This window comes from Blennius ocellaris, assembly GCF_963422515.1.
Source record: "Blennius ocellaris genome assembly, contig: SCAFFOLD_160, whole genome shotgun sequence".
Classification (NCBI taxonomy): Eukaryota; Metazoa; Chordata; class Actinopteri; order Blenniiformes; family Blenniidae; genus Blennius; species Blennius ocellaris.
Window position 1 is genome coordinate 36,846 of NW_027662233.1, and position 26,486 is coordinate 63,331.

At 53.8% G+C, this 26,486-nt stretch overlaps 3 protein-coding genes across 5 annotated transcripts in view; 2 read left to right on the top strand and 1 right to left on the bottom strand.

Annotated features, from left to right (window-relative positions):
- Positions 1-1,572, top strand: part of dgkd (diacylglycerol kinase delta) — a 28,307-nt gene extending 26,735 nt beyond the window's left edge. For 2 of the 3 annotated variants that reach the window (XM_080521450.1, XM_080521451.1), the window contains 2 exons: positions 630-725; positions 1,269-1,572. In XM_080521450.1, the coding sequence (XP_080377576.1) occupies positions 630-719 (90 nt within the window). In that variant the 3' untranslated portion in view covers positions 720-725; positions 1,269-1,572. Of the gene's footprint in view, positions 1-629; positions 726-1,268 lie in introns of those variants that run through there. The other variant, XR_013937175.1, reaches the window with a different exon arrangement.
- LOC308148038 (coagulation factor VII) lies at positions 1,407-14,592 on the top strand (the record flags this gene model as incomplete). Its single annotated transcript, XM_080521452.1, has 15 exons — positions 1,407-1,411; positions 1,525-1,540; positions 2,240-2,649; positions 2,743-2,805; positions 2,895-2,945; positions 2,990-2,997; positions 3,090-3,250; positions 3,330-3,354; positions 7,408-7,521; positions 8,090-8,224; positions 8,343-8,545; positions 9,559-9,673; positions 9,926-10,122; positions 13,587-13,712; positions 14,050-14,592. The coding sequence occupies 15 exons, from the start codon at positions 1,407-1,409 to the stop codon at positions 14,590-14,592; spliced, it is 2,172 nt and encodes a 723-aa protein (XP_080377578.1).
- A 439-nt stretch (positions 14,593-15,031) lies between these two features.
- Positions 15,032-15,901, bottom strand: LOC308148039 (mannan-binding lectin serine protease 2-like). Its single transcript, XM_080521453.1, has one exon. The coding sequence runs from the start codon at positions 15,301-15,303 to the stop codon at positions 15,076-15,078; it is 228 nt and encodes a 75-aa protein (XP_080377579.1). The 5' UTR covers positions 15,304-15,901; the 3' UTR covers positions 15,032-15,075.
- Between the last annotated feature and the right edge of the window lie 10,585 nt (positions 15,902-26,486).

Below are 26,486 nucleotides of genomic sequence, written 5' to 3' on the forward strand. Positions count from 1 at the left end.
GAAGGTAGGGGGGGTAGGGGGAGGACCTGAACTGGTCCTCCTGGAGAGGAGGGACCTGAAGGTAGGGGGGGTGGGGGGTCCTGCTGGAGAGGAGGGACCTGAAGGTAGGGGGGGTGGGGGGTCCTGCTGGAGAGGAGGGACCTGAAGGTAGTGGGGGTAAGGGGTCCTCCTGGAGAAGAGGGACCTGAAGGTAGGGGGGGTAGGGGTCCTGCTGGAGAGGAGGGACCTGAAGGTAGGGGGGGTAGGGGTCCTGCTGGAGAGGAGGGACCTGAAAGTAGGGGGCGTGGGGGGGTGGGGGGGTAGGGGTCCTCCTGGAGAGGAGGGACCTGAAGGTAGGGGGGGTAGGGGTCCTGCTGGAGAGGAGGGACCTGAAGGTGGGGGGGGGGGGGGGGTCGGGGTCCTGCTGGAGAGGAGGGACCTGAAGGTAGGGGGGGGGTAGGGGTCCTGCTGGAGAGGAGGGACCTGAAGGTAGGGGGGGTAGGGGTCCTGCTGGAGAGGAGGGACCTGAAGGTAGGGGGTAGGGGGTCCTCCTGGAGAGGAGGGACCTGGAGGTAGGGGGCTCCTCCTGGAAGTAGGGGGGGTAGGAGTCACCTGGAGGTAGGGGGTCCAGTCACTGTGGTGTCTTCCAGGATCTGGGCGTCTCCAAGGTTGGACACATGAAGCGGATCCTGCAGGGGATCAGGGACCTGAACCGGAACAGCAGTGCTAGTGAGACCTGAGACCAGGTGGGTCTGTCCTCTGTCCTCTACCCTCTGTTCTCTCCCTTCTGTCCTCTGTCCTCTACCCTCTGTCCTCTACCCTCTGTTCTCTCCCTTCTGTCCTCTGTCCTCTACCTTCTGTCCTCTACCCTCTGTTCTCTCCCTTCTGTCCTCTACCCTCTGTCCTCTACCCTCTGTCCTCTACCCTCTGTCCTCTGACCTCTACCCTCTGTCCTCTACCCTCTGTCCTCTACCCTCTGTCCTCTACCCTCTGTCCTCTGACCTCTACCCTCTGTCCTCTACCCTCTGTCCTCTGATCTCTATCCTCTGTCCTCTACCCTCTGTCCTCTACCATCTGTCCTCTGACCTCTACCCTCTGTCCTCTCCCTTCTGACCACTGTCCTCTACCATCTGTCCTCCACCCACTGTACTCTGTCCTCTACCCTCTGTCCTCTCCCTTCTGACCTCTGTCCTCTACCCTCTGACCTCTACCCTCTGTCCTCTACCCTCTGTCCTCTGACCTCTACCCTCTGTCCTCTGACCTCTGACCTACACCCTCTACTCTCTCAGGACCTGCAAAGGAATCCACCCGTGCCTTGAAATCAGAGGGACCTGGACCAGGAGCTGGACCAGGACCAGGAGCTGGACCAGGACCTGGACCAGGAGCTGGACCAGGACCAGTACCAGCAGGAAGTTCAACCGTCTGTCATGAAGTTCAAGCTGCAGCAGATTCTGACTGGAGGGGGGGGGGCGGGGGGTCATTACACTGCCTTGCCTTAAATCTGCCCCCTGTCCCTCTGTCCCCCTGTCCCTCTGTCCCCCTCAGGTTGTCCCTGCTTCATGTACAGAAATAAATTTTCTCAAACTGTTTAAACTTTTCTTCATTGTTGATTTGATGCTTTGTCTCTGTGTGGACATCTGTCTGTGGGTTTCTCTGTGTGGACATCTCTGTGTGGACGTCTCGGTGTGGACATCTGTCTGTGGGTTTCTCTGTGTGGACGTCTCTGTGTGGACATCTGTCTGTGGGTTTCTCTGTGTGGACGTCTCTGTGTGGACATCTGTCTGTGGGTTTCTCTGTGTGGACGTCTCTGTGTGGACATCTGTCTGTGGGTTTCTCTGTGTGGACGTCTGTCTGTGGATGTCTGTGTGGGCGTCTATCTGTGGACACGTCTGGATGTATTTATGGACATCTCTCTCTGGACAAGCGTCTCTTTCTGGACGTCTCTGGACAGACGCGTTGTGACGCGTCAGCAAATATTAGTGTTGGTTAAACATCAACTCGCTGCAGCTCGTCTCCATTTTCCACGAGACGAGACAATGGACATGTTTTCATCCTTGCTGTGTGTCTGTCTTCTTGGAGGGTCTGTCATTGTCCACGGATCAGGTGAGGCTGTCCCTCGTTCTGTCTCTGTCCCATGTCCTCTGCCACTTATGTCCTCTGTCCTTTATCCCCCTATTGGGACCAGAGGACAAAGTGGTCTCACCCAGTTCTGAAAGTGAAATGTCTCTGGGGACTGGAGACATGAGGACTCAACTTGTAGCGTTTAAGTTACGACCTTACCTTCAACCTTACCGTTGACCTTACCTTCAACCTTACCTTTGACCTTACCTTCCACCTTACTTTCAACCTAACCTTCGACTTTACCTTCAACCTTACCATCGACCTTACCTTCAACCTTACTTTCGACCTTACCTTCGACTTTACCTTCAACCTTACCTTCGACTTTACCTTCAACCTTACCTTCGACTTTACCTTCAACCTTACCATCGACCTTACTTTCGACCTTACCATCGACCTTACCTTTGACCTTACCTTCGACTTTACCTTCAACCTTACCAACGACCTTACCTTCCACCTTATCTTCGACCTTACCTTCCACCTTACCTTCGACCTTACCTTCTGGGGGTTCTGTCCCCCCTCAGTGTCCCCTATGTCCCCCCAGTCTTCCTGGTCAGGTTCTGTCCCCCCTCAGTGTCCCCCTATGTCCCCCCAGTCTTCCTGGTCAGGTTCTGTCCCCCCTCAGTGTCCCCTATGTACCCCCAGTCTTCCTGGTCAGGTTCTGTCCCCCCTCAGTGTCCCCTATGTCCCCCCAGTCTTCCTGGTCAGGTTCTGTCCCCCCTCAGTGTCCCATATGTCCCCCCAGTCTTCCTGGTCAGGTTCTGTCCCCCCTCAGTGTCCCCCCTATGTCCCCCCAGTCGCCAGGTTCTGTCCCCCCTCAGTGTCCCCTATGTCCCCCAGTCTTCCTGGTCAGGTTATGTCCCCCCTCAGTGTCCCCCCTATGTCCCCCCAGTCTTCCTGGTCAGGTTCTGTCCCCCCTCAGTGTCCCCTATGTCCCCCAGTCTTCCTGGTCAGGTTATGTCCCCCCTCAGTGTCCCCCTATGTCCCTCCAGTCTTCCTGGACCAGCAGGTTGCTGGTCAGGTTCTGTCCCGGACCCGTCGAGCCAACGCGGTCCTGGAGGAGCTGGTCCCTGGAGACCTGGAGCGGGAATGTTACGAGGAGCGCTGCTCCCAGGAGGAGGTCTTCGAGGTCTTCGGGACCCGGGAGAGGACGGTAGGACCCCCCCCCGAACGGTAAGACCCCCTCTGGTCCAGATCCAGGTCTTTAACTCTGAGTCTCTACCTGTCCACAGCTGGAGTTCTGGTTCAGATACATCAGTGAGTATTGTCCCCCAGAGTCCCCCAGAGTCCTCCAGAGTCCTCCAGAGTCCCCCAGAGTCCCCCAGAGGTGTCCGCTGATATGTGATAACACAAGTTGTCTGCTTGACCCTGGTTGTCCCTGTTGGACTCTAGTTGTCTCTGCTTGACCCTGGTTGTCCCTGTTGGACTCTAGTTGTCTCTGCTTGACCCTGGTTGTCCCTGTTGGACTCTAGTTGTCTCTGGTTGACCCTGGTTGTCCCTGTTGGACTCTAGTTGTCTCTGGTTGACCCTGGTTGTCCCTGTTGGACTCTAGTTGTCTCTGGTTGACTCTGGTTGTCCCTGTTGGACTCTAGTTGTCTCTGGTTGACTCTGGTTGTCCCTTGTTGAGTCTGGTTGTCCCTGCTTGTCCCTTGTTGTCCCTGCATGTTCGTGGTTGACTCTGGTTGTCCCTACTTGTCCCCCTCCCCCTACTGCCTCTGCTACGGGTTGGGGAGGGGGAGGGGGGTGGGCAGCCATGACTCCTTCATTCCACACTCACATCCAGGAGAGTTGAAGACCAAACAGCCTTGGGACTGGGGGTCTGGAGTCTGGATGGAGATTAGGTTTGTTTTGGTTCAGGCGCTTCAGCTTCATCTGTCCACCTTGAGTGTCCCTGGTCTCTGTCCACCGTGAGTGTCTCTGGTCTCTGTCCACCTTGAGTGTCCTTGGTCTCTGTCCACCTTGAGTGCCCCTGGTCTCTGTCCACCTTGAGTGTCTCTGGTGTCTGTCCACCTCGAGTGTCCCTGGTCTCTGTCCACCTTGAGTGTCTCTGGTCTCTGTCCACCTCGAGTGTCCCTGGTCTCTGTCCACCTTGAGTGTCTCTGGTCTCTGTCCACCTTGAGTGTCCCTGGTCTCTGTCCACCTTGAGTGTCTCTGGTCTCTGTCCACCTTGAGTGTCCCTGGTCTCTTTCCACCTTGAGTGTCTCTGGTCTCTGTCCACCTTGAGTGTCCCTGGTCTCTTTCCACCTTGAGTGTCCCTGGTCTCTGTCCACCTTGAGTGTCCCTGGTCTCTGTCCACCTTGAGTGTCTCTGGTCTCTTTCCACCTCGAGTGTCTCTGGTCTCTGTCCACCTTGAGTGTCTCTGGTCTCTTTCCACCTCGAGTGTCTCTGGTCTCTTTCCACCTTGAGTGTCTCTGGTCTCTGTCCACCTTGAGTGTCCCTGGTCTCTTTCCACCTTGAGTGTCCCTGGTCTCTGTCCACCTTGAGTGTCCCTGGTCTCTGTCCACCTTGAGTGTCTCTGGTCTCTTTCCACCTCGAGTGTCTCTGGTCTCTGTCCACCTTGAGTGTCTCTGGTCTCCATGCTGCTCCAATTGAAGACTTTAGCTTCCCAACCGAGTTCCAATATCCTCCAAGATCGATCCAATTTCACGTAAACGTTCAAGAGTCGTGCTCTTGAGTTGGTTTATCACCTGAGTCTGAGTGTTCAGAGCTCGGTACAGTCCTTCAGTGATGATAGACAGCTGCTAGCGTCTTCAGAGCTCGGTACAGTCCTTCAGTGACGATAGACAGCTGCTAGCGTCTTCAGAGCTCGGTACAGTCCTTCAGTGATGATAGACAGCTGCTAGCGTCTTCAGAGCTCGGTACAGTCCTTCAGTCACGATAGACAGCTGCTAGCGTCTTCAGAGCTCGGTACAGTCCTTCAGTGACGATAGACAGCTGCTAGCGTCTTCAGAGCTCGGTACCTCAGTGACGATAGACAGCTGCTAGCGTCTTCAGAGCTCGGTACAGTCCTTCAGTGATGATAGACAACTGCTAGCGTCTTCAGAGCTCGGTACAGTCCTTCAGTGACGATAGACAACTGCTAGCGTCTTCAGAGCTCGGTACAGTCCTTCAGTGACGATAGACAGCTGCTAGCGTCTTCAGAGCTCAGTACCTCAGTGATGATAGACAGCTGCTAGCGTCTTGAGAGCTCGGTACAGTCCTTCAGTGACGATAGACAACTGCTAGCGTCTTCAGAGCTCGGTACCTCATTGACGATAGGCAGCTGCTAGCATCTTCTCCACTTTGATGGATCAGAAAGCCTCCAGCTCCAATCAGCAGCATACCTGCTATCATGAATCCCAATATGTAGAGGTCCTCCACATCCTCCATGGAAACAATGGCCAAACACAGGAACCTCCAGGAACTTCCAGGACCTCCAGGAACCCCAGGAACTTCCAGGAACCTCCAGGAACCCCAGGAACCTCCGGGACCTCCAGGAACCCCAGGAAGCTCCAGGACCTCCAGGACCTCCAGGAACCCCAGGAATCCAGCATGTCTCCGTCTGCAGACGTCCCATCAGGACATGCAGACTCTCCTTTGCTGATCTTCGTTTCGTACCAATTTGGTCGATCACATTGAGACCAGCTGATCAATTCCAGGACAATACAGGACGGTACAGGACGGTACAGGACGGTACAGGACAGTACAGGACAATACAGGACGGTACAGGACGGTACAGGACAGTACAGGACAATACAGGACGGTACAGGACAATACAGGACGGTACAGGACGGTACAGGACGGTACAGGACAGTACAGGACAGTACAGGACGGTACAGGACGGTACAGGACAGTACAGGACGGTACAGGACAGTACAGGATGGTACAGGACAATACAGGACAGTACAGGACAATACAGGACGGTACAGGACGGTACAGGACAATACAGGACGGTACAGGACGGTACAGGACAATACAGGACGGTACAGGACGGTACAGGACAATACAGGACGGTACAAGACGGTACAAGACGGTACAGGACGGTACAGGACAATACAGGACGGTACAGGACAATACAGGACGGTACAGGACGGTACAGGACAATACAGGACGGTACAGGATGGTACAGGACAGTACAGGACAATACAGGACGGTACAGGACGGTACAGGACAATACAGGACGGTACAGGACGGTACAGGACAGTACAGGACAATACAGGACGGTACAGGACAGTACAGGACAATACAGGACGGTACAGGACGGTACAGGACAATACAGGACGGTACAGGACGGTACAGGACAGTACAGGACAATACAGGACGGTACAGGACAGTACAGGACAATACAGGACGGTACAGGACGGTACAGGACAGTACAGGACAATACAGGACGGTACAGGACAATACAGGACGGTACAGGACAGTACAGGACAATACAGGACGGTACAGGACGGTACAGGACGGTACAGGACAATACAGGACAATACAGGACGGTACAGGACGGTACAGGACGGTACAGGACAATACAGGACGGTACAGGACAATACAGGACGGTACAGGACGGTACAGGACAATACAGGACGGTACAGGACGGTACAGGACGGTACAGGACGGGAGCAGCAAGCAGGGAGACAAGGGGAGGAGGGACGGGTCCGCCTTCAACGAGAGCCGGAAGAAGAAGGTTGACTCTGGCTGTCCCTTTTTCTCCCTGCTTGTCCCTGGTTGACTCTGGTTGACTCTGGTTGTGTCTACTTGTCCCTGCTTGTCCCCACTTGTCCCTGGTTGACTCTGGCTGTCTCTACTTGTCCCTGGTTGACCCTGGTTGTCCCTTCTTGTCCCTGCTTGTCCCTGGTTGACTCTGGTTGTCCCTGGTTGTCCCTGCTTGTCCCTGGTTGACTCTGGTTGACTCTGGTTGTGTCTACTTGTCCCTGCTTGTCCCTACTTGTCCTTGGTTGACTCTGGCTGTCTCTACTTGTCCCTACTTCTCCCTGGTTGACTCTGGTTGTCCCTTCTTGTCCCTGGTTGTCCCTGCTTGTCCCTGGTTGACTCTGGTTGCCCCTGGTTGTCCCTGATTGTCCCTGGTTGTCCATGCTTGTCCCTTCTCGTCCCTGGTATACTCTGGTTGTCCCTGGTTGTCTCTGCTTGTCCCTGCTTGTTCCTGGTTGACTCTGGTTGTCCCTACTTGTCCCTTCTTGTCCCTACTTGTCCCTGGTTGTCCCTGCTTGTCCCTGGTTCACTCTGGTTGTCCCTGCTTGTCCCTGGTTGACTCTGCTTGTCCCTGCTTGTCTCTGGCTGTCCCTGGTTGACTCTGCTTGTCCCTGGTCTTGGTAGACTTGGATCCATGCAGGACGAGTCCCTGTCTGAACGGAGGATTCTGCTCTGTGGACCGAGGACAATTCACCTGTCTGTGTCTGCCGCAGTACCAGGGCCAGACCTGCGAGACAGGTAAACATCACAGGTAAACAACACCTGAACCACAGGTAAACAACACAGTTAAACAACACAGGTAAACAACCACAGGTAAACAACTCCTGAACCACAGAAAGGTGCAGTAACCATGGCAACGTGCAGCAACCATAGAAAGGTGCAGTAACCATGGAAACGTGCAGTAACCATGGTAACGTGCAGTAAGCATAGAAAGGTGCAGTAACCATGGAAACGTGCAGTAACCATGGTAACGTGCAGTAACCATGGAAACGTGTAGTAACCATAGAAAGGTGCAGTAACCATGGTAATGTGCAGTAAGCATAGAAAGGTGCAGTAACCATGGAAACGTGCAGTAACCATGGTAACGTGCAGTAAGCATAGAAAGGTGCAGTAACCATGGAAACGTGCAGTAACCATGGTAACATGCAGTAACCATAGAAAGGTGCAGTAACCATGGTAATGTGCAGTAACCATAGAAAGGTGCAGTAACCATGGTAACGTTCAGTAACCATAGAAATGTGCAGTAACCATGGAAACGTGGGATGAACATGGTAAGGTGCAGTAACCATGGTAACGTATGTTGCAGAGGTGTTGCAGTGTGGCTACAGGAACGGCGGCTGCCAGCAGTACTGCAGGGACCTGCCAGGGGGCGCCGGGGTCCAGTGTGGCTGTGCTGACGGCTTCAGCCTGGGGGAGGATGGGCGGAGCTGCTCCGGGACGAGTACTGCTACTGCTACTGCTACTGCTACACACTGAATACTACACACTGAATACTACACACTGAATACTAGTGAGTTTCCAGGACTTTCCAGGTCAGAGACTGTCCTTGTCCTGTGCAGCGGCGTTTCCCTGCGGCACCCAGCAGGGGGCGTGGCACTCCAGCCGCTCTGAGTGGGTCAGCGTCGCCATGGAGACGGAAATCAACAGCACTGTAACGACGGAGGCGACAGTGAACGCATCGCGGGCGGGGGGGGCCCCCGCAGTCCTGGGGACTCGGATCGTGGGGGGGCACCTGGAGAGACGAGGGGGGAGTCCCTGGCAGGTGAGCAGCTCCCCCTATACACTCCAGGACCGATACCCTGCTGTCATGGCCGATACCGATACCGTTCTGTCATGGCCGATACTGATACCGTTCTGTCATGGCCGATACCCTGCTGTCATGGCCGATACCGATACCCTGCTGTCATGGCCGATACCGATACCCTGCTGTCATGGCCGATACCGATACCGTTCTGTCATGGCCGATACCGTGCTGTCATGGCCGATACCGACACCCTGCTGTCATGGCCGATACCGATACCCTGCTGTCATGGCCGATACCGATACCCTGCTGTCATGGCTGATACCGATACCGTTCTGTCATGGCCGATACCGTGCTGTCATGGCCGATACCGATACCCTGCTGTCATGGCCGATACCGATACCGTTCTGTCATGGCCGATACCCTGCTGTCATGGCCGATACCGATACCGTGCTGTCATGGCTGATACCGATATGTCATGGCCGATACGATACCGTTCTGTCATGGCCGATACGATACCGTGCTGTCATGGCCGATACGATACCGTGCTGTCAGGGCCGATACCGATACCCTGCTGTCATGGCCGATACCGATACCCTGCTGTCATGGCCGATACCGATACCCTGCTGTCATGGCCGATACCGATACCGTTCTGTCATGGCCGATACCGTGCTGTCATGGCCGATACCGACACCCTGCTGTCATGGCCGATACCGATACCCTGCTGTCATGGCCGATACCGATACCCTGCTGTCATGGCCGATACCGATACCGTTCTGTCATGGCCGATACCCTGCTGTCATGGCCGATACCGATACCGTGCTGTCATGGCTGATACCGATATGTCATGGCCGATACGATACCGTTCTGTCATGGCCGATACGATACCGTGCTGTCATGGCCGATACGATACCGTGCTGTCATGGCCGATACCGATCTGTCATGGCCGATACGATACCGTGCTCTCATGGCCGATACGATACCGTGCTGTCATGGCCGATACTGATACCAGTATGGTGTCTCACCCCCCCCAGGTCCTGGTCCGGAGGGCTGATGGCTTCGGGTTCTGTGGAGGAGCACTGGTCTCTGACCGATGGGTCGTCTCTGCTGCTCACTGCTTCCTGGAGGAGGCTGATCATGTCACCCTGGGTCAGTGGGGGGGGGGGGGGGAGGGGTTGATCATGTGACCCTGGGTCAGTGGGGGGGGGGGGATCATGTGACCCTGGGTCAGTGGAGGGGGGGTGGAGATCATGTGACCCTGGGTCAGTGGGGGGGGGGATCATATGTGACCCTGGGTCAGTGGGGGGGGGTGGAGATCATGTGACCCTGGGTCAGTGGGGGGGTCCTCTCTCCCAGCCTGTCTCACTGTCTCCCTGTCTGTCTCCGTGTCTCCGTGTCCAGGGGACCTGGACAAGCAGCGTCCTGATGAAGACGAGCAGCTGATCCAGATCCAGAAGGTTCTTCTTCATCCTCACTTCCACTCCTTCACCTTCGACAGCGACCTGGCCCTCCTCTTCCTCCGCCGGCCGGTGGCCCGGGGCCCCACGGTGAGCCCGGTCTGCCTCCCCGACACGCACCTGGCCTCCTACCTGCTGAGGGTGAGTGTGTGTGTGTGTGTGTGTGTGTGTGTGAGTGTGTGTGTGTGTGTGTGTGTGTGTGTGTGTGTGTGTGTGGGTCTGTGAGTGTGTGTGTGTGGGTCTGTGAGTGTGTGTGTGAGAGTGTGTGTGTGTGTGTGTGTGTGTGTGTGTGTGTGTGTGTGTGTGGGTCTGTGAGTGTGTGTGTGAGAGTGTGAGAGTGTGTGTGTGTGTGTGTGTGTGTGTGTGCGTGCGTGTGAGTGAGTGAGTGAGTGTGAGTGAGTGTGAGAGAGAGAGAGTGAGAGAGAAAGAGAGAGAGAGAGAAAGAGAGAGAGAGAGTGAGAGAGAGAGAGAGAGAGTGAGAGAGAAAGAGAGAGAGAGAGTGACAGAGAGTGAGAGAGAGTGAGAGAGAAAGAGAGTGAGAGAGTGAGAGAGAGAAAGAGAGTGAGAGAGTGAGAGAAAGAGAGTGAGAGAGAGAGTGAGAGAGTGAGAGAGAAAGAGAGAGAGAGTGAGAGAGTGAGAGAGAAAGAGAGAGAAAGAGAGTGAGAGAGTGAGAGTGAGAGGGTGAGTGTGTGTGTGTGTGTGTGTGTGTGTGTGTGTGTGTGTGTGTGTGTGTGTGTGTGTGTGTGTGTGTGTGTGTGTGTGTGTGTGTGAGTGAGTGTGAGAGAGAAAGAGAGTGAGAGAGTGAGAGAAAGAGAGTGAGAGAGAGAAAGAGAGTGAGAGAGTGAGAGAAAGAGAGTGAGAGAGAGAAAGAGAGTGAGAGAAAGAGAGTGAGAGAGTGAGAGAAAGAGAGTGAGAGAGTGAGAGAGAGAAAGAGAGTGAGAGAGTGAGAGAAAGAGAGTGAGAGAGAAAGAGAGTGAGAGAGTGAGAGAAAGAGAGTGAGAGAGTGAGAGAGAAAGAGAGAGAGAGTGAGAGCGAGAGAGAAAGAGAGAGTGAGAGAGAAAGAGTAGAAAGAGAGTGAGAGAGTGAGAGTGAGAGAGTGAGAGAGTGAGAGAGTGAGTGTGTGTGTGTGTGTGTGTGTGTGTGTGTGTGTGTGTGTGTGTGTGTGTGTGTGTGTGTGTGTGTGTGTGTGTGTGTGTGTGTGTGAGTGAGTGAGTGTGAGTGAGTGTGAGAGTGAGAGAAAGAGAGAGAGAGTGAGAGTGAGAGTGAGAGAGAGAGAGAGTGAGAGAGAAAGAGAGAGTGAGAGAGTGAGAGAGAGAAAGAGAGTGAGAGAGTGAGAGAAAGAGAGTGAGAGAGAAAGAGTGAGAGAGTGAGAGAAAGAGAGTGAGAGAGAAAGAGAGAGAGTGAGAGAGAAAGAGAGAGTGAGAGAGAAAGAGAGAGAGAGTGAGAGAGAAAGAGAGAGTGAGAGAGAAAGAGAGAGAAAGAGAGTGAGAGAGTGAGAGAGTGAGAGTGAGCGAGTGAGCGAGTGAGTGTGTGTGTGTCCCCTGTCCTCCTAGTTAGTTCCCCTAATGTCTCATGTCCTCCTAGTTAGTCCCTCTAGTGTCTCATGTCCTCCTAGTTAGTCCCCCTAGTGTCTCCTGTCCTCCTAGTTAGTTCCCCTAATGTCTCATGTCCTCCTAGTTAGTCCCTCTAGTGTCTCATGTCCTCCTAGTTAGTCCCCCTAGTGTCTCATGTCCTCCTAGTTAGTCCCACTAGTGTCTCCTGTCCTCCTAGTTAGTCCCCCTAGTGTCTCCTGTCCTCCTAGTTAGTCCCACTAGTGTCTCCTGTCCTCCTAGTTAGTCCCTCTAGTGTCTCCTGTCCTCCTAGTTTGTCCCTATAGTGTCTCATGTCCTCCTAGTTAGTCCCTCTAGTTTCTCCTGTCCTCCTAGTTAGTCCCCCTAGTGTCTCATGTCCTCCTAGTTAGTCCCCCTAGTGTCTCCTGTCCTCCTAGTTAGTTCCTCTAGTGTCTCCTGTTCCCTCTAGTTTCTACTGTCCTCCTAGTGTCTCCTGTCCCCTCTAGTTTCTCCTGTCCTCCTAGTTAGTCCCCCTAGTGTCTCCTGTCCTCCTAGTTAGTCCCTCTAGTGTCTCCTGTCCCCTCTAGTTTATCCTGTCCTCCTAGTTAGTCCCCCTAGTGTCTCCTGTCCCCTCTAGTTTCTCCTGTCCTCCTAGTTAGTCCCCCTAGTGTCTCCTGTCCTCCTAGTTAGTCCCCCTAGTGTCTCCTGTCCCCTCTAGTTTCTCCTGTCCTCCTAGTTATTCTCCCTAGTGTCTCCTATCCTCCTAGTTAGTTCCCCTAGTGTCTGTTGGGTTCTGTTGGGTTCTATTGGGATCTGTTGGCTTCTGTTGGGATCTGTTGGGATCTGTTGGGATCATTTGAGTTCTGTTGGGATCTGTTGGCTTCTGTTGGGATCTGTTGGGTTCTGTTGTGATCATTTGAGTTCTGTTGGGATCTGTTGGCTTCTGTTGGGATCTGTTGGGTTCTGTTGGGATCATTTGAGTTCTGTTGGGATCTGTTGGGTTCTGTTGGGATCTGTTGGGTTCTGTTGGGATCTGTTGTGTTCTGTTGGGATCTGTTGGAATCATTTGGGTTCTGTTGGGATCTGTTGGCTTCTGTTGGGATCATTTGAGTTCTGTTGGGATCTTTTGGCTTCTGTTGGGATCTGTTGGGTTCTGTTGGGATCATTTGAGTTCTGTTGGGATCTGTTGGGTTCTGTTGGGTTCTGTTGGGATCTGTTGTGTTCTGTTGGGATCTGTTGGAATCATTTGGGTTCTGTTGGGATCTGTTGGCTTCAGTTGGGATCTGTTGGGATCTGTTGGGATCATTTGAGTTCTGTTGGGATCATTTGAGTTCTGTTGGGATCTGTTGGCTTCTGTTGGGATCTGTTGTGTTCTGTTGGGATCTGTTGGAATCATTTGGGTTCTGTTGGGATCTGTTGGATCTGTTGGGATCTGTTGAGTTCTGTTGGGTTCTGTTGGGATCTGTTGGGATCTGTAGAGTTCGATTGGGATCTGTTGAGTTCTATTGGAAGCTGTTGGGATCTGTTGGATCTGTTGAGTTCGATTGGGATCTGTTGAGTTCTATTGGAAGCTGTTGGGATCTGTTGGGTTCTGTTGGGATCTGTTGGGTTCTATTGGGATCTGTTGAGTTCTATTGGAAGCTGTTGGGACCTGTTGAGTTCTGTTGGGATCTGTAGAGTTCTATTGGGATCTGTTGAGTTCTATTGGAAGCTGTTGGGATCTGTTGGGTTCTATTGGGATCTGTTGAGTTCTATTGGAAGCTGTTGGGACCTGTTGAGTTCTGTTGGGAATTGTTGGGTTCTTTTGGGTTCTGTTGGGATTTGTTGGGTTCTTTTGGGATCTGTTGGGTTCTTTTGGGATCTGTTGGGATCTGTTGGGATCCGGCTCGAAGGACCAAGTTGTGTTAGTGAAAACCTGCTAGACTGCGAGAAAAGACAAACCCAGTCTGGAACAACACAGTCAAGAGTCTTGCTCAAGGGCAGAGAGTGTTACTGACCTGTGTGTGTGTGTGTGTGTGTGTGTGTGTGTGTGTGTGTGTGTGTGTGTGTGAGCAGCAGAACAACATGGGCGTGGTCTCAGGTTTTGGCTCCTCCCACTTCCTGCGTCATTCGTCTCGTTTCCTGAGACGAGTCTCCGTCCCCGTCGTCTCTGACCAGGACTGCAGGTCCAGTACTGACCAGGGGAGTCCTCCACCTCCACCTCCACCCCCACCTCCACCCTCTGACCTCCACCTCCACCTGCACCTCCACCCTCTGACCTCCACCCCCACCTCCACCCTCTGACCTCCACCTGCACCTCCACCTCCACCCTGCACCTCTCCTCCACCCTCCACCTCCACCCCCCTCCCTCCACCTCCACCCTCTGACCTCCACCTCTACCCTCCACCTCCACCCTCATACCTCCACCTCCACCCTCTGACCTCCACCTCCACCTCCACCCCCCTCCCTCCACCTTCACCCTCTAACCTCCACCTCCACCCTCTAACCTCCACCCCCCTCCCTCCACCTCCACCTGCAGGTGGTGACAGACAACATGTTCTGTGCGGGGTTCCCTGACGGAGGCAGAGACGCCTGCAGCGGCGACAGCGGCGGTCCGTTGGTGGTGAACTACGTCGGGACCTGGTTCCTGACGGGGGTGGTCAGCTGGGGCGAGAGGTGTGGCGCCAGGGGCAAGTACGGGGTCTACACCCGCCTGGGCAACTTCCTGTCCTGGATCAGGGAGACCATGACCCGGGAGGAGCTGCTGGAGACCCGGGACCTGAAGGGGAACCAGGACCTGACGGGGAACCAGAACCTGACGGGGAACCAGGACCTTTTGGGGAACCAGGACCTTTTGGGGAACCAGAATCTGACAGGGAACCAGGACCTGTTGGGGAACCAGGACCTGACGGGGAACCAGAACCTGACGAGGAACCAGGACCTGACGGGGAACCAGGACCTGTTGGGGAACCAGGACCTGACGGGGAACCAGAACCTGACGGGGAACCAGGACCTGACGGGGAACCAGAACCTGACGGGGAACCAGGACCTGACGGGGAACCAGAACCTGACGGGGAACTAGGACCTCATGGGGAACCAGAACCTGACGGGGAACCAGGACCTCATGGGGAACCAGAACCTGACGGGGAACCAGGACCTCATGGGGAACGTGGCTGGATGATGATGATGAAGATAAACATGATGAAGATAAACATAATGAAGATGAAGATGAAGATAAACATGATGAAGATTAAGATAAACATGATGAAGATGAAGATGATGATGGATGATGATGAAGATAAACATGATGAAGATGAAGATAAACATGAGGAAGATAAATGATTCAAATTAAAACATGTTTCCCTTTCCAGTTGTAGTTTCTCTTTATTTTATACTGAAAAACCTCAGAAGACAGGAAGTTTAATACAAAGTGTTTATTTATACAAAGAGTGAGATCAAAGGTCAACAACAGTTCCCTCTGGAGGTCTACAGGAGTTCTGTCCTGGAGGTCTACAGGAGGTCTGTCCTGGAGGTCTACAGGAGGTCTGTCCTGGACTCTCCAGGCTCACTGGGGGGTCGATGAGTTGAGGTGGTTCTGGATCCAGTCCAGGTACTTGCTGACCCGGGTGTAGACCCCGTAGACCCTGCGGCTGCCGCAGTCCTCCGGCCCCCCCCAGGACACCAGGCCGTAGACCGCCCAGCGGCGGGTGGCGGGGTCCTGCAGGACGAAGGCCCCCCCGCTGTCCCCCAGGCAGGTGTCATGGCCGCCCTCCAGGAAGCCGGCGCAGAACATGTGGTCTGTGACGGCGTAGCGCGCGGAGCGCGAGCGGTAGCTAGCTACACACTCGTCCTGCTGCACCACCGGCAGGGACACGAACTGCAGCACGTCCCCCGGGGGGGGACGCTGGTCCTGGCTGGACCAGGCCCCACCCCGCCACTAGTCCCAGGGAGGCTGGGGGGGGGAACTGGTCCTGGTCCTGGCCCTGGCCCTGGCCCTGGTCCTGGTCCTGGTCCTGGGCAGAGGAGGACGTCAGAGGGGAACAACTTTCACACGACACATTTCTCACCATAACACTGATTTACAGTCCATAGTCTACAAACTGACCTGTCTCCCTGACCTGTCTCCCTGACCTGTCTCACTGTCTCCCTGACCTGTCTCACTGACCTGACTCACTGTCCTGTCTCCATCACCTGTCTCACTGACCTGTCTCACTGTCCTGTCTCCATGACCTGTCTCACTGTCTCCCTGACCTGTCTCACTGTCTCCCTGACCTGTCTCACTGTCTCCCTGACCTGTCTCATTGTCTCCCTGACCTGTCTTACTGTCTCACTGACCAGTCTCACTGTCTCCCTGACCTGTCTCCCTGTCTCACTGACCTGTCTCACTGACATGGTCCACAATGTGTCCCTCCTTCCCCCTGGTGGTCTAGAGGACTGACCCTAACCCTGGTGGTAAACAACAACAACAACAACAACAACAACAACAACAACAACAACAACAACAACAACAACAGTAGGATCTGTGTCTTAATGTTTAGAGGAGCAGGTGAAAACCTGCAGAACCAGAACCAGACTGAGCTGGAGGCTTTCTGATTTATCAAAGTTGAGAAGACGCTAGCAGCTGTCTATCGTCACTGAGGTACCGAGCTCTGAAGACGCTAGCAGCTGTCTATCGTCACTGAGGTACCGAGCTCTGAAGACGCTAGCAGCTGTCTATCGTCACTGAGGGACTGTACCGAGCTCTGAAGACGCTAGCAGCTGTCTATCGTCACTGAGGTACCGAGCTCTGAAGACGCTAGAAGCTGCCTATCGTCACTGAGGTACCGAGCTCTGAAGACGCTAGCAGCTGTCTATCGTCACTGAGGTACCGAGCTCTGAAGACGCTAGCAGCTGTCTATCATCACTGAGGGACTGTACCGAGCTCTGAAGACGCTAGCAGCTGTCAATCGTCACTGAGGGACTGTACCGAGCTCTGAAGACGCTAGCAGCTGTCTATCGTCACTGAGGTACCGAGCTGTGAAGACGCTAGCAGCTGTCTATCGTCACTGAGGTACCGAGCTCTGAAGACGCTAGCAGCTGTCTATCGTCACTGAAGGACTGTACCGAGCTCTGAAGACGCTAGCAGCTGCCTATCGTCACTGAGGTACCGAGCTCTGAAGACGCTAGCAGCTGTCTATTGTCACTGAGGTACCGAGCTCTGAAGACGCTAGCAGCTGTCTATCATCACTGAAGGACTGTACCGAGCTCTGAAGACGCTAGCAGCTGTCTATCGTCACTGAAGGACTGTACCGAGCTCTGAAGAGGCTAGCAGCTGTCTATCGTCACTGAGGTACCGAGCTCTGAAGACGCTAGCAGCTGTCTATCGTCACTGAAGGACTGTACCGAGCTCTGAAGACGCTAGCAGCTGCCTATCGTCACTGTGGTACCGAGCTCTGAAGACGCTAGCAGCTGTCTATCGTCACTGAGGTACCGAGCTCTGAAGACGCTAGCAGCTGTCTATCGTCACTGAGGTACCGAGCTCTGAAGACGCTAGAAGCTGCCTATCGTCACTGAGGTACCGAGCTCTGAAGACGCTAGCAGCTGTCTATCGTCACTGAGGTACCGAGCTCTGAAGACGCTAGCAGCTGTCTATCATCACTGAAGGACTGTACCGAGCTCTGAAGACGCTAGCAGCTGTCTATCATCACTGAAGGACTGTACCGAGCTCTGAAGACGCTAGCAGCTGTCTATCGTCACTGAAGGACTGTACTGAGCTCTGAAGACGCTAGCAGCTGTCTATCGTCACTGAGGTACCGAGCTGTGAAGACGCTAGCAGCTGTCTATCGTCACTGAGGTACCGAGCTCTGAAGACGCTAGAAGCTGCCTATCGTCACTGAGGTACCGAGCTGTGAAGACGCTAGCAGCTGTCTATCGTCACTGAGGTACCTAGCTCTGAAGACGCTAGCAGCTGTCTATCGTCACTGAAGGACTGTACAGAGCTATGAAGACGCTAGCAGATGTCTATCGTCACTGAAGGACTGTACCGAGCTCTGAAGACGCTAGCAGCTGTCTATCGTCACTGAAGGACTGTACCGAGCTCTGAAGACGCGAGCAGCTGTCTATCGTCACTTAGGAACAAAGCTCTGAAGACACTAGCAGCTGTCTATCGTCACTGAAGTACCGAGCTCTGAAGACGCTAGCAGCTGTCTATCGTCACTGAGGTACCGAGCTCTGAAGACGCTAGCAGCTGTCTATCGTCACTGAGGTACCGAGCTCTGAAGACGCTAGCAGCTGTCTATCATCACTGAAGGACTGTACCGAGCTCTGAAGACGCTAGCAGCTGCCTATCGTCACTGAGGTACCGAGCTCTGAAGACGCTAGCAGCTGTCTATCGTCACTGAGGAACCGAGCTCTGAAGACGCTAGCAGCTGTCTATCATCACTGAGGGACTGTACCGAGCTCTGAAGACGTTAGCAGCTGTCTATCGTCACTGAGGTACCGAGCTGTGAAGACGCTAGCAGCTGTCTATCGTCACTGAGGTACCGAGCTCTTAAGACGCTAGCAGCTGTCTTTCGTCACTGAGGTACCGAGCTCTGAAGACGCTAGCAGCTGTCTATCGTCACTGAAGGACTGTACAGAGCTATGAAGACGCTAGCAGATGTCTATCGTCACTGAAGGACTGTACCGAGCTCTGAAGACGCTAGCAGCTGTCTATCGTCACTGAAGGACTGTACCGAGCTCTGAAGACGCTAGCAGCTGTCTATCGTCACTGAAGTACCGAGCTCTGAAGACGCTAGCAGCTGTCTATCGTCACTGAAGTACCGAGCTCTGAAGACGCTAGCAGCTGTCTATCGTCACTGAGGTACCGAGCTCTGAAGACGCTAGCAGCTGTCTATCGTCACTGAGGTACCGAGCTCTGAAGACGCTAGCAGCTGTCTATCGTCACTGAAGGACTGTACCGAGCTCTGAAGACGCTAGCAGCTGTCTATCGTCACTGAAGGACTGTACCGAGCTCTGAAGACGCTAGCAGCTGTCTATCGTCACTGAAGGACTGTACCGAGCTCTGAAGACGCTAGCAGCTGTCGATCGTCACTGAGGTACCGAGCTCTGAAGACGCTAGCAGCTGTCAATCGTCACTGAGGTACCGAGCTCTGAAGACGCTAGCAGCTGTCTATCGTCACTGAAGGACTGTACAGAGCTATGAAGACGCTAGCAGATGTCTATCGTCACTGAAGTACTGTACCGAGCTCTGAAGACGCTAGCAGCTGTCTATCGTCACTGAAGGACTGTACCGAGCTCTGAAGACGCTAGCAGCTGTCTATCGTCACTTAGGAACCAAGCTCTGAAGACGCTAGCAGCTGTCTATCGTCACTGAAGTACCGAGCTCTGAAGACGCTAGCAGCTGTCTATCGTCACTGAAGTACCGAGCTCTGAAGACGCTAGCAGCTGTCTATCGTCACTGAGGTACCGAGCTCTGAAGACGCTAGCAGCTGTCTATCGTCACTGAGGTACCGAGCTCTGAAGACGCTAGCAGCTGTCTATCGTCACTGAAGGACTGTACCGAGCTCTGAAGACGCTAGCAGCTGTCTATCGTCACTGAAGGACTGTACCGAGCTCTGAAGACGCTAGCAGCTGTCTATCGTCAATGAGGGACTGTACCGAGCTCTGAAGACGCTAGCAGCTGTCTATCGTCACTGAAGGACTGTACCGAGCTCTGAAGACGCTAGCAGCTGTCTATCGTCACTGAGGTACCGAGCTCTGAAGACGCTAGCAGCTGTCTATCGTCACTGAGGTACCGAGCTCTGAAGACGCTAGAAGCTGCCTATCGTCACTGAGGTACCGAGCTCTGAAGACGCTAGCAGCTGTCTATCGTCACTGAGGTACCGAGCTCTGAAGACGCTAGCAGCTGTCTATCATCACTGAAGGACTGTACCGAGCTCTGAAGACGCTAGCAGCTGTCTATCATCACTGAAGGACTGTACCGAGCTCTGAAGACGCTAGCAGCTGTCTATCGTCACTGAAGGACTGTACTGAGCTCTGAAGATGCTAGCAGCTGTCTATCGTCACTGAGGTACCGAGCTGTGAAGACGCTAGCAGCTGTCTATCGTCACTGAGGTACCGAGCTCTGAAGACGCTAGAAGCTGCCTATCGTCACTGAGGTACCGAGCTGTGAAGACGCTAGCAGCTGTCTATCGTCACTGAGGTACCTAGCTCTGAAGACGCTAGCAGCTGTCTATCGTCACTGAAGGACTGTACAGAGCTATGAAGACGCTAGCAGATGTCTATCGTCACTGAAGGACTGTACCGAGCTCTGAAGACGCTAGCAGCTGTCTATCGTCACTGAAGGACTGTACCGAGCTCTGAAGACGCGAGCAGCTGTCTATCGTCACTTAGGAACAAAGCTCTGAAGACGCTAGCAGCTGTCTATCGTCACTGAAGTACCGAGCTCTGAAGACGCTAGCAGCTGTCTATCGTCACTGAAGTACCGAGCTCTGAAGACGCTAGCAGCTGTCTATCGTCACTGAGGTACCGAGCTCTGAAGACGCTAGCAGCTGTCTATCGTCACTGAGGTACCGAGCTCTGAAGACGCTAGCAGCTGTCTATCATCACTGAAGGACTGTACCGAGCTCTGAAGACGCTAGCAGCTGCCTATCGTCACTGAGGTACCGAGCTCTGAAGACGCTAGCAGCTGTCTATCGTCACTGAGGAACCGAGCTCTGAAGACGCTAGCAGCTGTCTATCATCACTGAGGGACTGTACCGAGCTCTGAAGACGTTAGCAGCTGTCTATCGTCACTGAGGTACCGAGCTGTGAAGACGCTAGCAGCTGTCTATCGTCACTGAGGTACCGAGCTCTGAAGACGCTAGCAGCTGTCTTTCGTCACTGAGGTACCGAGCTCTGAAGACGCTAGCAGCTGTCTATCGTCACTGAAGGACTGTACAGAGCTATGAAGACGCTAGCAGATGTCTATCGTCACTGAAGGACTGTACCGAGCTCTGAAGACGCTAGCAGCTGTCTATCGTCACTGAAGGACTGTACCGAGCTCTGAAGACGCTAGCAGCTGTCTATCGTCACTGAAGTACCGAGCTCTGAAGACGCTAGCAGCTGTCTATCGTCACTGAAGTACCGAGCTCTGAAGACGCTAGCAGCTGTCTATCGTCACTGAGGTACCGAGCTCTGAAGACGCTAGCAGCTGTCTATCGTCACTGAGGTACCGAGCTCTGAAGACGCTAGCAGCTGTCTATCGTCACTGAAGGACTGTACCGAGCTCTGAAGACGCTAGCAGCTGTCTATCGTCACTGAAGGACTGTACCGAGCTCTGAAGACGCTAGCAGCTGTCTATCGTCAATGAGGGACTGTACCGAGCTCTGAAGACGCTAGCAGCTGTCTATCGTCACTGAAGGACTGTACCGAGCTCTGAAGACGCTAGCAGCTGTCGATCGTCACTGAGGTACCGAGCTCTGAAGACGCTAGCAGCTGTCAATCGTCACTGAGGTACCGAGCTCTGAAGAAGCTAGCAGCTGTCTATCGTCACTGAAGGACTGTACAGAGCTATGAAGACGCTAGCAGATGTCTATCGTCACTGAAGTACTGTACCGAGCTCTGAAGACGCTAGCAGCTGTCTATCGTCACTGAAGGACTGTACCGAGCTCTGAAGACGCTAGCAGCTGTCTATCGTCACTTAGGAACCAAGCTCTGAAGACGCTAGCAGCTGTCTATCGTCACTGAAGTACCGAGCTCTGAAGACGCTAGCAGCTGTCTATCGTCACTGAAGTACCGAGCTGTGAAGACGCTAGCAGCTGTCTATCGTCACTGAGGTACCGAGCTCTGAAGACGCTAGCAGCTGTCTATCGTCACTGAGGTACCGAGCTCTGAAGACGCTAGCAGCTGTCTATCGTCACTGAAGGACTGTACCGAGCTCTGAAGACGCTAGCAGCTGTCTATCGTCACTGAAGGACTGTACCGAGCTCTGAAGACGCTAGCAGCTGTCTATCGTCAATGAGGGACTGTACCGAGCTCTGAAGACGCTAGCAGCTGTCTATCGTCACTGAAGGACTGTACCGAGCTCTGAAGACGCTAGCAGCTGTCTATCGTCACTGAGGTACCGAGCTCTGAAGACGCTAGCAGCTGTCTATCGTGACTGAGGTACCGAGCTCTGAAGACGCTAGCAGCTGTCTATCGTCACTGAGGTACCGAGCTCTGAAGACGCTAGCAGCTGTCTATCGTCACTGAGGTACCGAGCTCTGAAGACGCTAGCAGCTGTCTATCGTCACTGAAGGACTGTACCGAGCTCTGAAGACGCTAGCAGCTGTCTATCGTCACTGAGGGACTGTACCGAGCTCTGAAGACGCTAGCAGCTGTCTATCGTCACTGAACGACTGTACCGAGCTCTGAAGACGCTAGCAGCTGCCTATCGTCACTGAGGTACCGAGCTCTGAAGACGCTAGCAGCTGTCTATCGTCACTGAGGAACCGAGCTCTGAAGACGCTAGCAGCTGTCTATCATCACTGAGGGACTGTACCGAGCTCTGAAGACGTTAGCAGCTGTCTATCGTCACTGAGGTACCGAGCTGTGAAGACGCTAGCAGCTGTCTATCGTCACTGAGGTACCGAGCTCTGAAGACGCTAGCAGCTGTCTTTCGTCACTGAGGTACCGAGCTCTGAAGACGCTAGCAGCTGTCTATCGTCACTGAAGGACTGTACAGAGCTATGAAGACGCTAGCAGATGTCTATCGTCACTGAAGGACTGTACCGAGCTCTGAAGACGCTAGCAGCTGTCTATCGTCACTGAAGGACTGTACCGAGCTCTGAAGACGCTAGCAGCTGTCTATCGTCACTGAAGTACCGAGCTCTGAAGACGCTAGCAGCTGTCTATCGTCACTGAAGTACCGAGCTCTGAAGACGCTAGCAGCTGTCTATCGTCACTGAGGTACCGAGCTCTGAAGACGCTAGCAGCTGTCTATCGTCACTGAGGTACCGAGCTCTGAAGACGCTAGCAGCTGTCTATCGTCACTGAAGGACTGTACCGAGCTCTGAAGACGCTAGCAGCTGTCTATCGTCACTGAAGGACTGTACCGAGCTCTGAAGACGCTAGCAGCTGTCTATCGTCAATGAGGGACTGTACCGAGCTCTGAAGATGCTAGCAGCTGTCTATCGTCACTGAAGGACTGTACCGAGCTCTGAAGACGCTAGCAGCTGTCGATCGTCACTGAGGTACCGAGCTCTGAAGACGCTAGCAGCTGTCTATCGTCACTGAGGTACCGAGCTCTGAAGACGCTAGCAGCTGTCTATCGTCACTGAAGGACTGTACAGAGCTATGAAGACGCTAGCAGATGTCTATCGTCACTGAAGTACTGTACCGAGCTCTGAAGACGCTAGCAGCTGTCTATCGTCACTGAAGGACTGTACCGAGCTCTGAAGATGCTAGCAGCTGTCTATCGTCACTTAGGAACCAAGCTCTGAAGACGCTAGCAGCTGTCTATCGTCACTGAAGTACCGAGCTCTGAAGACGCTAGCAGCTGTCTATCGTCACTGAAGTACCGAGCTCTGAAGACGCTAGCAGCTGTCTATCGTCACTGAGGTACCGAGCTCTGAAGACGCTAGCAGCTGTCTATCGTCACTGAGGTACCGAGCTCTGAAGACGCTAGCAGCTGTCTATCGTCACTGAAGGACTGTACCGAGCTCTGAAGACGCTAGCAGCTGTCTATCGTCACTGAAGGACTGTACCGAGCTCTGAAGACGCTAGCAGCTGTCTATCGTCAATGAGGGACTGTACCGAGCTCTGAAGACGCTAGCAGCTGTCTATCGTCACTGAAGGACTGTACCGAGCTCTGAAGACGCTAGCAGCTGTCTATCGTCACTGAGGTACCGAGCTCTGAAGACGCTAGCAGCTGTCTATCGTGACTGAGGTACCGAGCTCTGAAGACGCTAGCAGCTGTCTATCGTCACTGAGGTACCGAGCTCTGAAGACGCTAGCAGCTGTCTATCGTCACTGAGGTACCGAGCTCTGAAGACGCTAGCAGCTGTCTATCGTCACTGAAGGACTGTGCCGAGCTCTGAAGACGCTAGCAGCTGTCTATCGTCACTGAGGGACTGTACCGAGCTCTGAAGACGCTAGCAGCTGTCTATCGTCACTGAGGGACTGTACCGAGCTCTGAAGACGCTAGCAGCTGTCTATCGTCACTGAAGGACTGTACCGAGCTCTGAAGACGCTAGCAGCTGTCTATCGTGACTGAGGTACCGAGCTCTGAAGACGCTAGCAGCTGTCTATCGTCACTGAGGTACCGAGCTCTGAAGACGCTAGCAGCTGTCTATCGTCACTGAGGTACCGAGCTCTGAAGACGCTAGCAGCTGTCTATCGTCACTGAAGGACTGTACCGAGCTCTGAAGACGCTAGCAGCTGTCTATCGTCACTGAGGTACCGAGCTCTGAAGACGCTAGCAGCTGTCTATCGTCACTGAGGTACCGAGCTCTGAAGACGCTAGCAGCTGTCTATCATCACTGAAGGACTGTACCGAGCTCTGAAGACGCTAGCAGCTGCCTATCGTCACTGAGGTACCGAGCTCTGAAGACGCTAGCAGCTGTCTATCGTCACTGAGGAACCGAGCTCTGAAGACGCTAGCAGCTGTCTATCATCACTGAGGGACTGTACCGAGCTCTGAAGACGTTAGCAGCTGTCTATCGTCACTGAGGTACCGAGCTGTGAAGACGCTAGCAGCTGTCTATCGTCACTGAGGTACCGAGCTCTGAAGACGCTAGCAGCTGTCTTTCGTCACTGAGGTACCGAGCTCTGAAGACGCTAGCAGCTGTCTATCGTCACTGAAGGACTGTAGAGAGCTATGAAGACGCTAGCAGATGTCTATCGTCACTGAAGGACTGTACCGAGCTCTGAAGACGCTAGCAGCTGTCTATCGTCACTGAAGGACTGTACCGAGCTCTGAAGACGCTAGCAGCTGTCTATCGTCACTGAAGTACCGAGCTCTGAAGACGCTAGCAGCTGTCTATCGTCACTGAAGTACCGAGCTCTGAAGACGCTAGCAGCTGTCTATCGTCACTGAGGTACCGAGCTCTGAAGACGCTAGCAGCTGTCTATCGTCACTGAGGTACCGAGCTCTGAAGACGCTAGCAGCTGTCTATCGTCACTGAAGGACTGTACCGAGCTCTGAAGACGCTAGCAGCTGTCTATCGTCACTGAAGGACTGTACCGAGCTCTGAAGACGCTAGCAGCTGTCTATCGTCAATGAGGGACTGTACCGAGCTCTGAAGACGCTAGCAGCTGTCTATCGTCACTGAAGGACTGTACCGAGCTCTGAAGACGCTAGCAGCTGTCGATCGTCACTGAGGTACCGAGCTCTGAAGACGCTAGCAGCTGTCTATCGTCACTTAGGAACCAAGCTCTGAAGACGCTAGCAGCTGTCTATCGTCACTGAAGTACCGAGCTCTGAAGACGCTAGCAGCTGTCTATCGTCACTGAAGTACCGAGCTCTGAAGACGCTAGCAGCTGTCTATCGTCACTGAGGTACCGAGCTCTGAAGACGCTAGCAGCTGTCTATCGTCACTGAGGTACCGAGCTCTGAAGACGCTAGCAGCTGTCTATCGTCACTGAAGGACTGTACCGAGCTCTGAAGACGCTAGCAGCTGTCTATCGTCACTGAAGGACTGTACCGAGCTCTGAAGACGCTAGCAGCTGTCTATCGTCAATGAGGGACTGTACCGAGCTCTGAAGACGCTAGCAGCTGTCTATCGTCACTGAAGGACTGTACCGAGCTCTGAAGACGCTAGCAGCTGTCTATCGTCACTGAGGTACCGAGCTCTGAAGACGCTAGCAGCTGTCTATCGTGACTGAGGTACCGAGCTCTGAAGACGCTAGCAGCTGTCTATCGTCACTGAGGTACCGAGCTCTGAAGACGCTAGCAGCTGTCTATCGTCACTGAAGGACTGTACAGAGCTATGAAGACGCTAGCAGATGTCTATCGTCACTGAAGGACTGTACCGAGCTCTGAAGACGCTAGCAGCTGTCTATCGTCACTGAAGGACTGTACCGAGCTCTGAAGACGCTAGCAGCTGTCTATCGTCACTGAAGTACCGAGCTCTGAAGACGCTAGCAGCTGTCTATCGTCACTGAAGTACCGAGCTCTGAAGACGCTAGCAGCTGTCTATCGTCACTGAGGTACCGAGCTCTGAAGACGCTAGCAGCTGTCCATCGTCACTGAGGTACCGAGCTCTGAAGACGCTAGCAGCTGTCTATCGTCACTGAAGGACTGTACCGAGCTCTGAAGACGCTAGCAGCTGTCTATCGTCACTGAAGGACTGTACCGAGCTCTGAAGACGCTAGCAGCTGTCTATCGTCAATGAGGGACTGTACCGAGCTCTGAAGACGCTAGCAGCTGTCTATCGTCACTGAAGGACTGTACCGAGCTCTGAAGACGCTAGCAGCTGTCGATCGTCACTGAGGTACCGAGCTCTGAAGACGCTAGCAGCTGTCTATCGTGACTGAGGTACCGAGCTCTGAAGACGCTAGCAGCTGTCTATCGTCACTGAGGTACCGAGCTCTGAAGACGCTAGCAGCTGTCTATCGTCACTGAGGTACCGAGCTCTGAAGACGCTAGCAGCTGTCTATCGTCACTGAAGGACTGTACCGAGCTCTGAAGACGCTAGCAGCTGTCTATCGTCACTGAGGGACTGTACCGAGCTCTGAAGACGCTAGCAGCTGTCTATCGTCACTGAAGGACTGTACCGAGCTCTGAAGACGCTAGCAGCTGCCTATCGTCACTGAGGTACCGAGCTCTGAAGACGCTAGCAGCTGTCTATCGTCACTGAGGAACCGAGCTCTGAAGACGCTAGCAGCTGTCTATCATCACTGAGGGACTGTACCGAGCTCTGAAGACGTTAGCAGCTGTCTATCGTCACTGAGGTACCGAGCTGTGAAGACGCTAGCAGCTGTCTATCGTCACTGAGGTACCGAACTCTGAAGACGCTAGCAGCTGTCTTTCGTCAC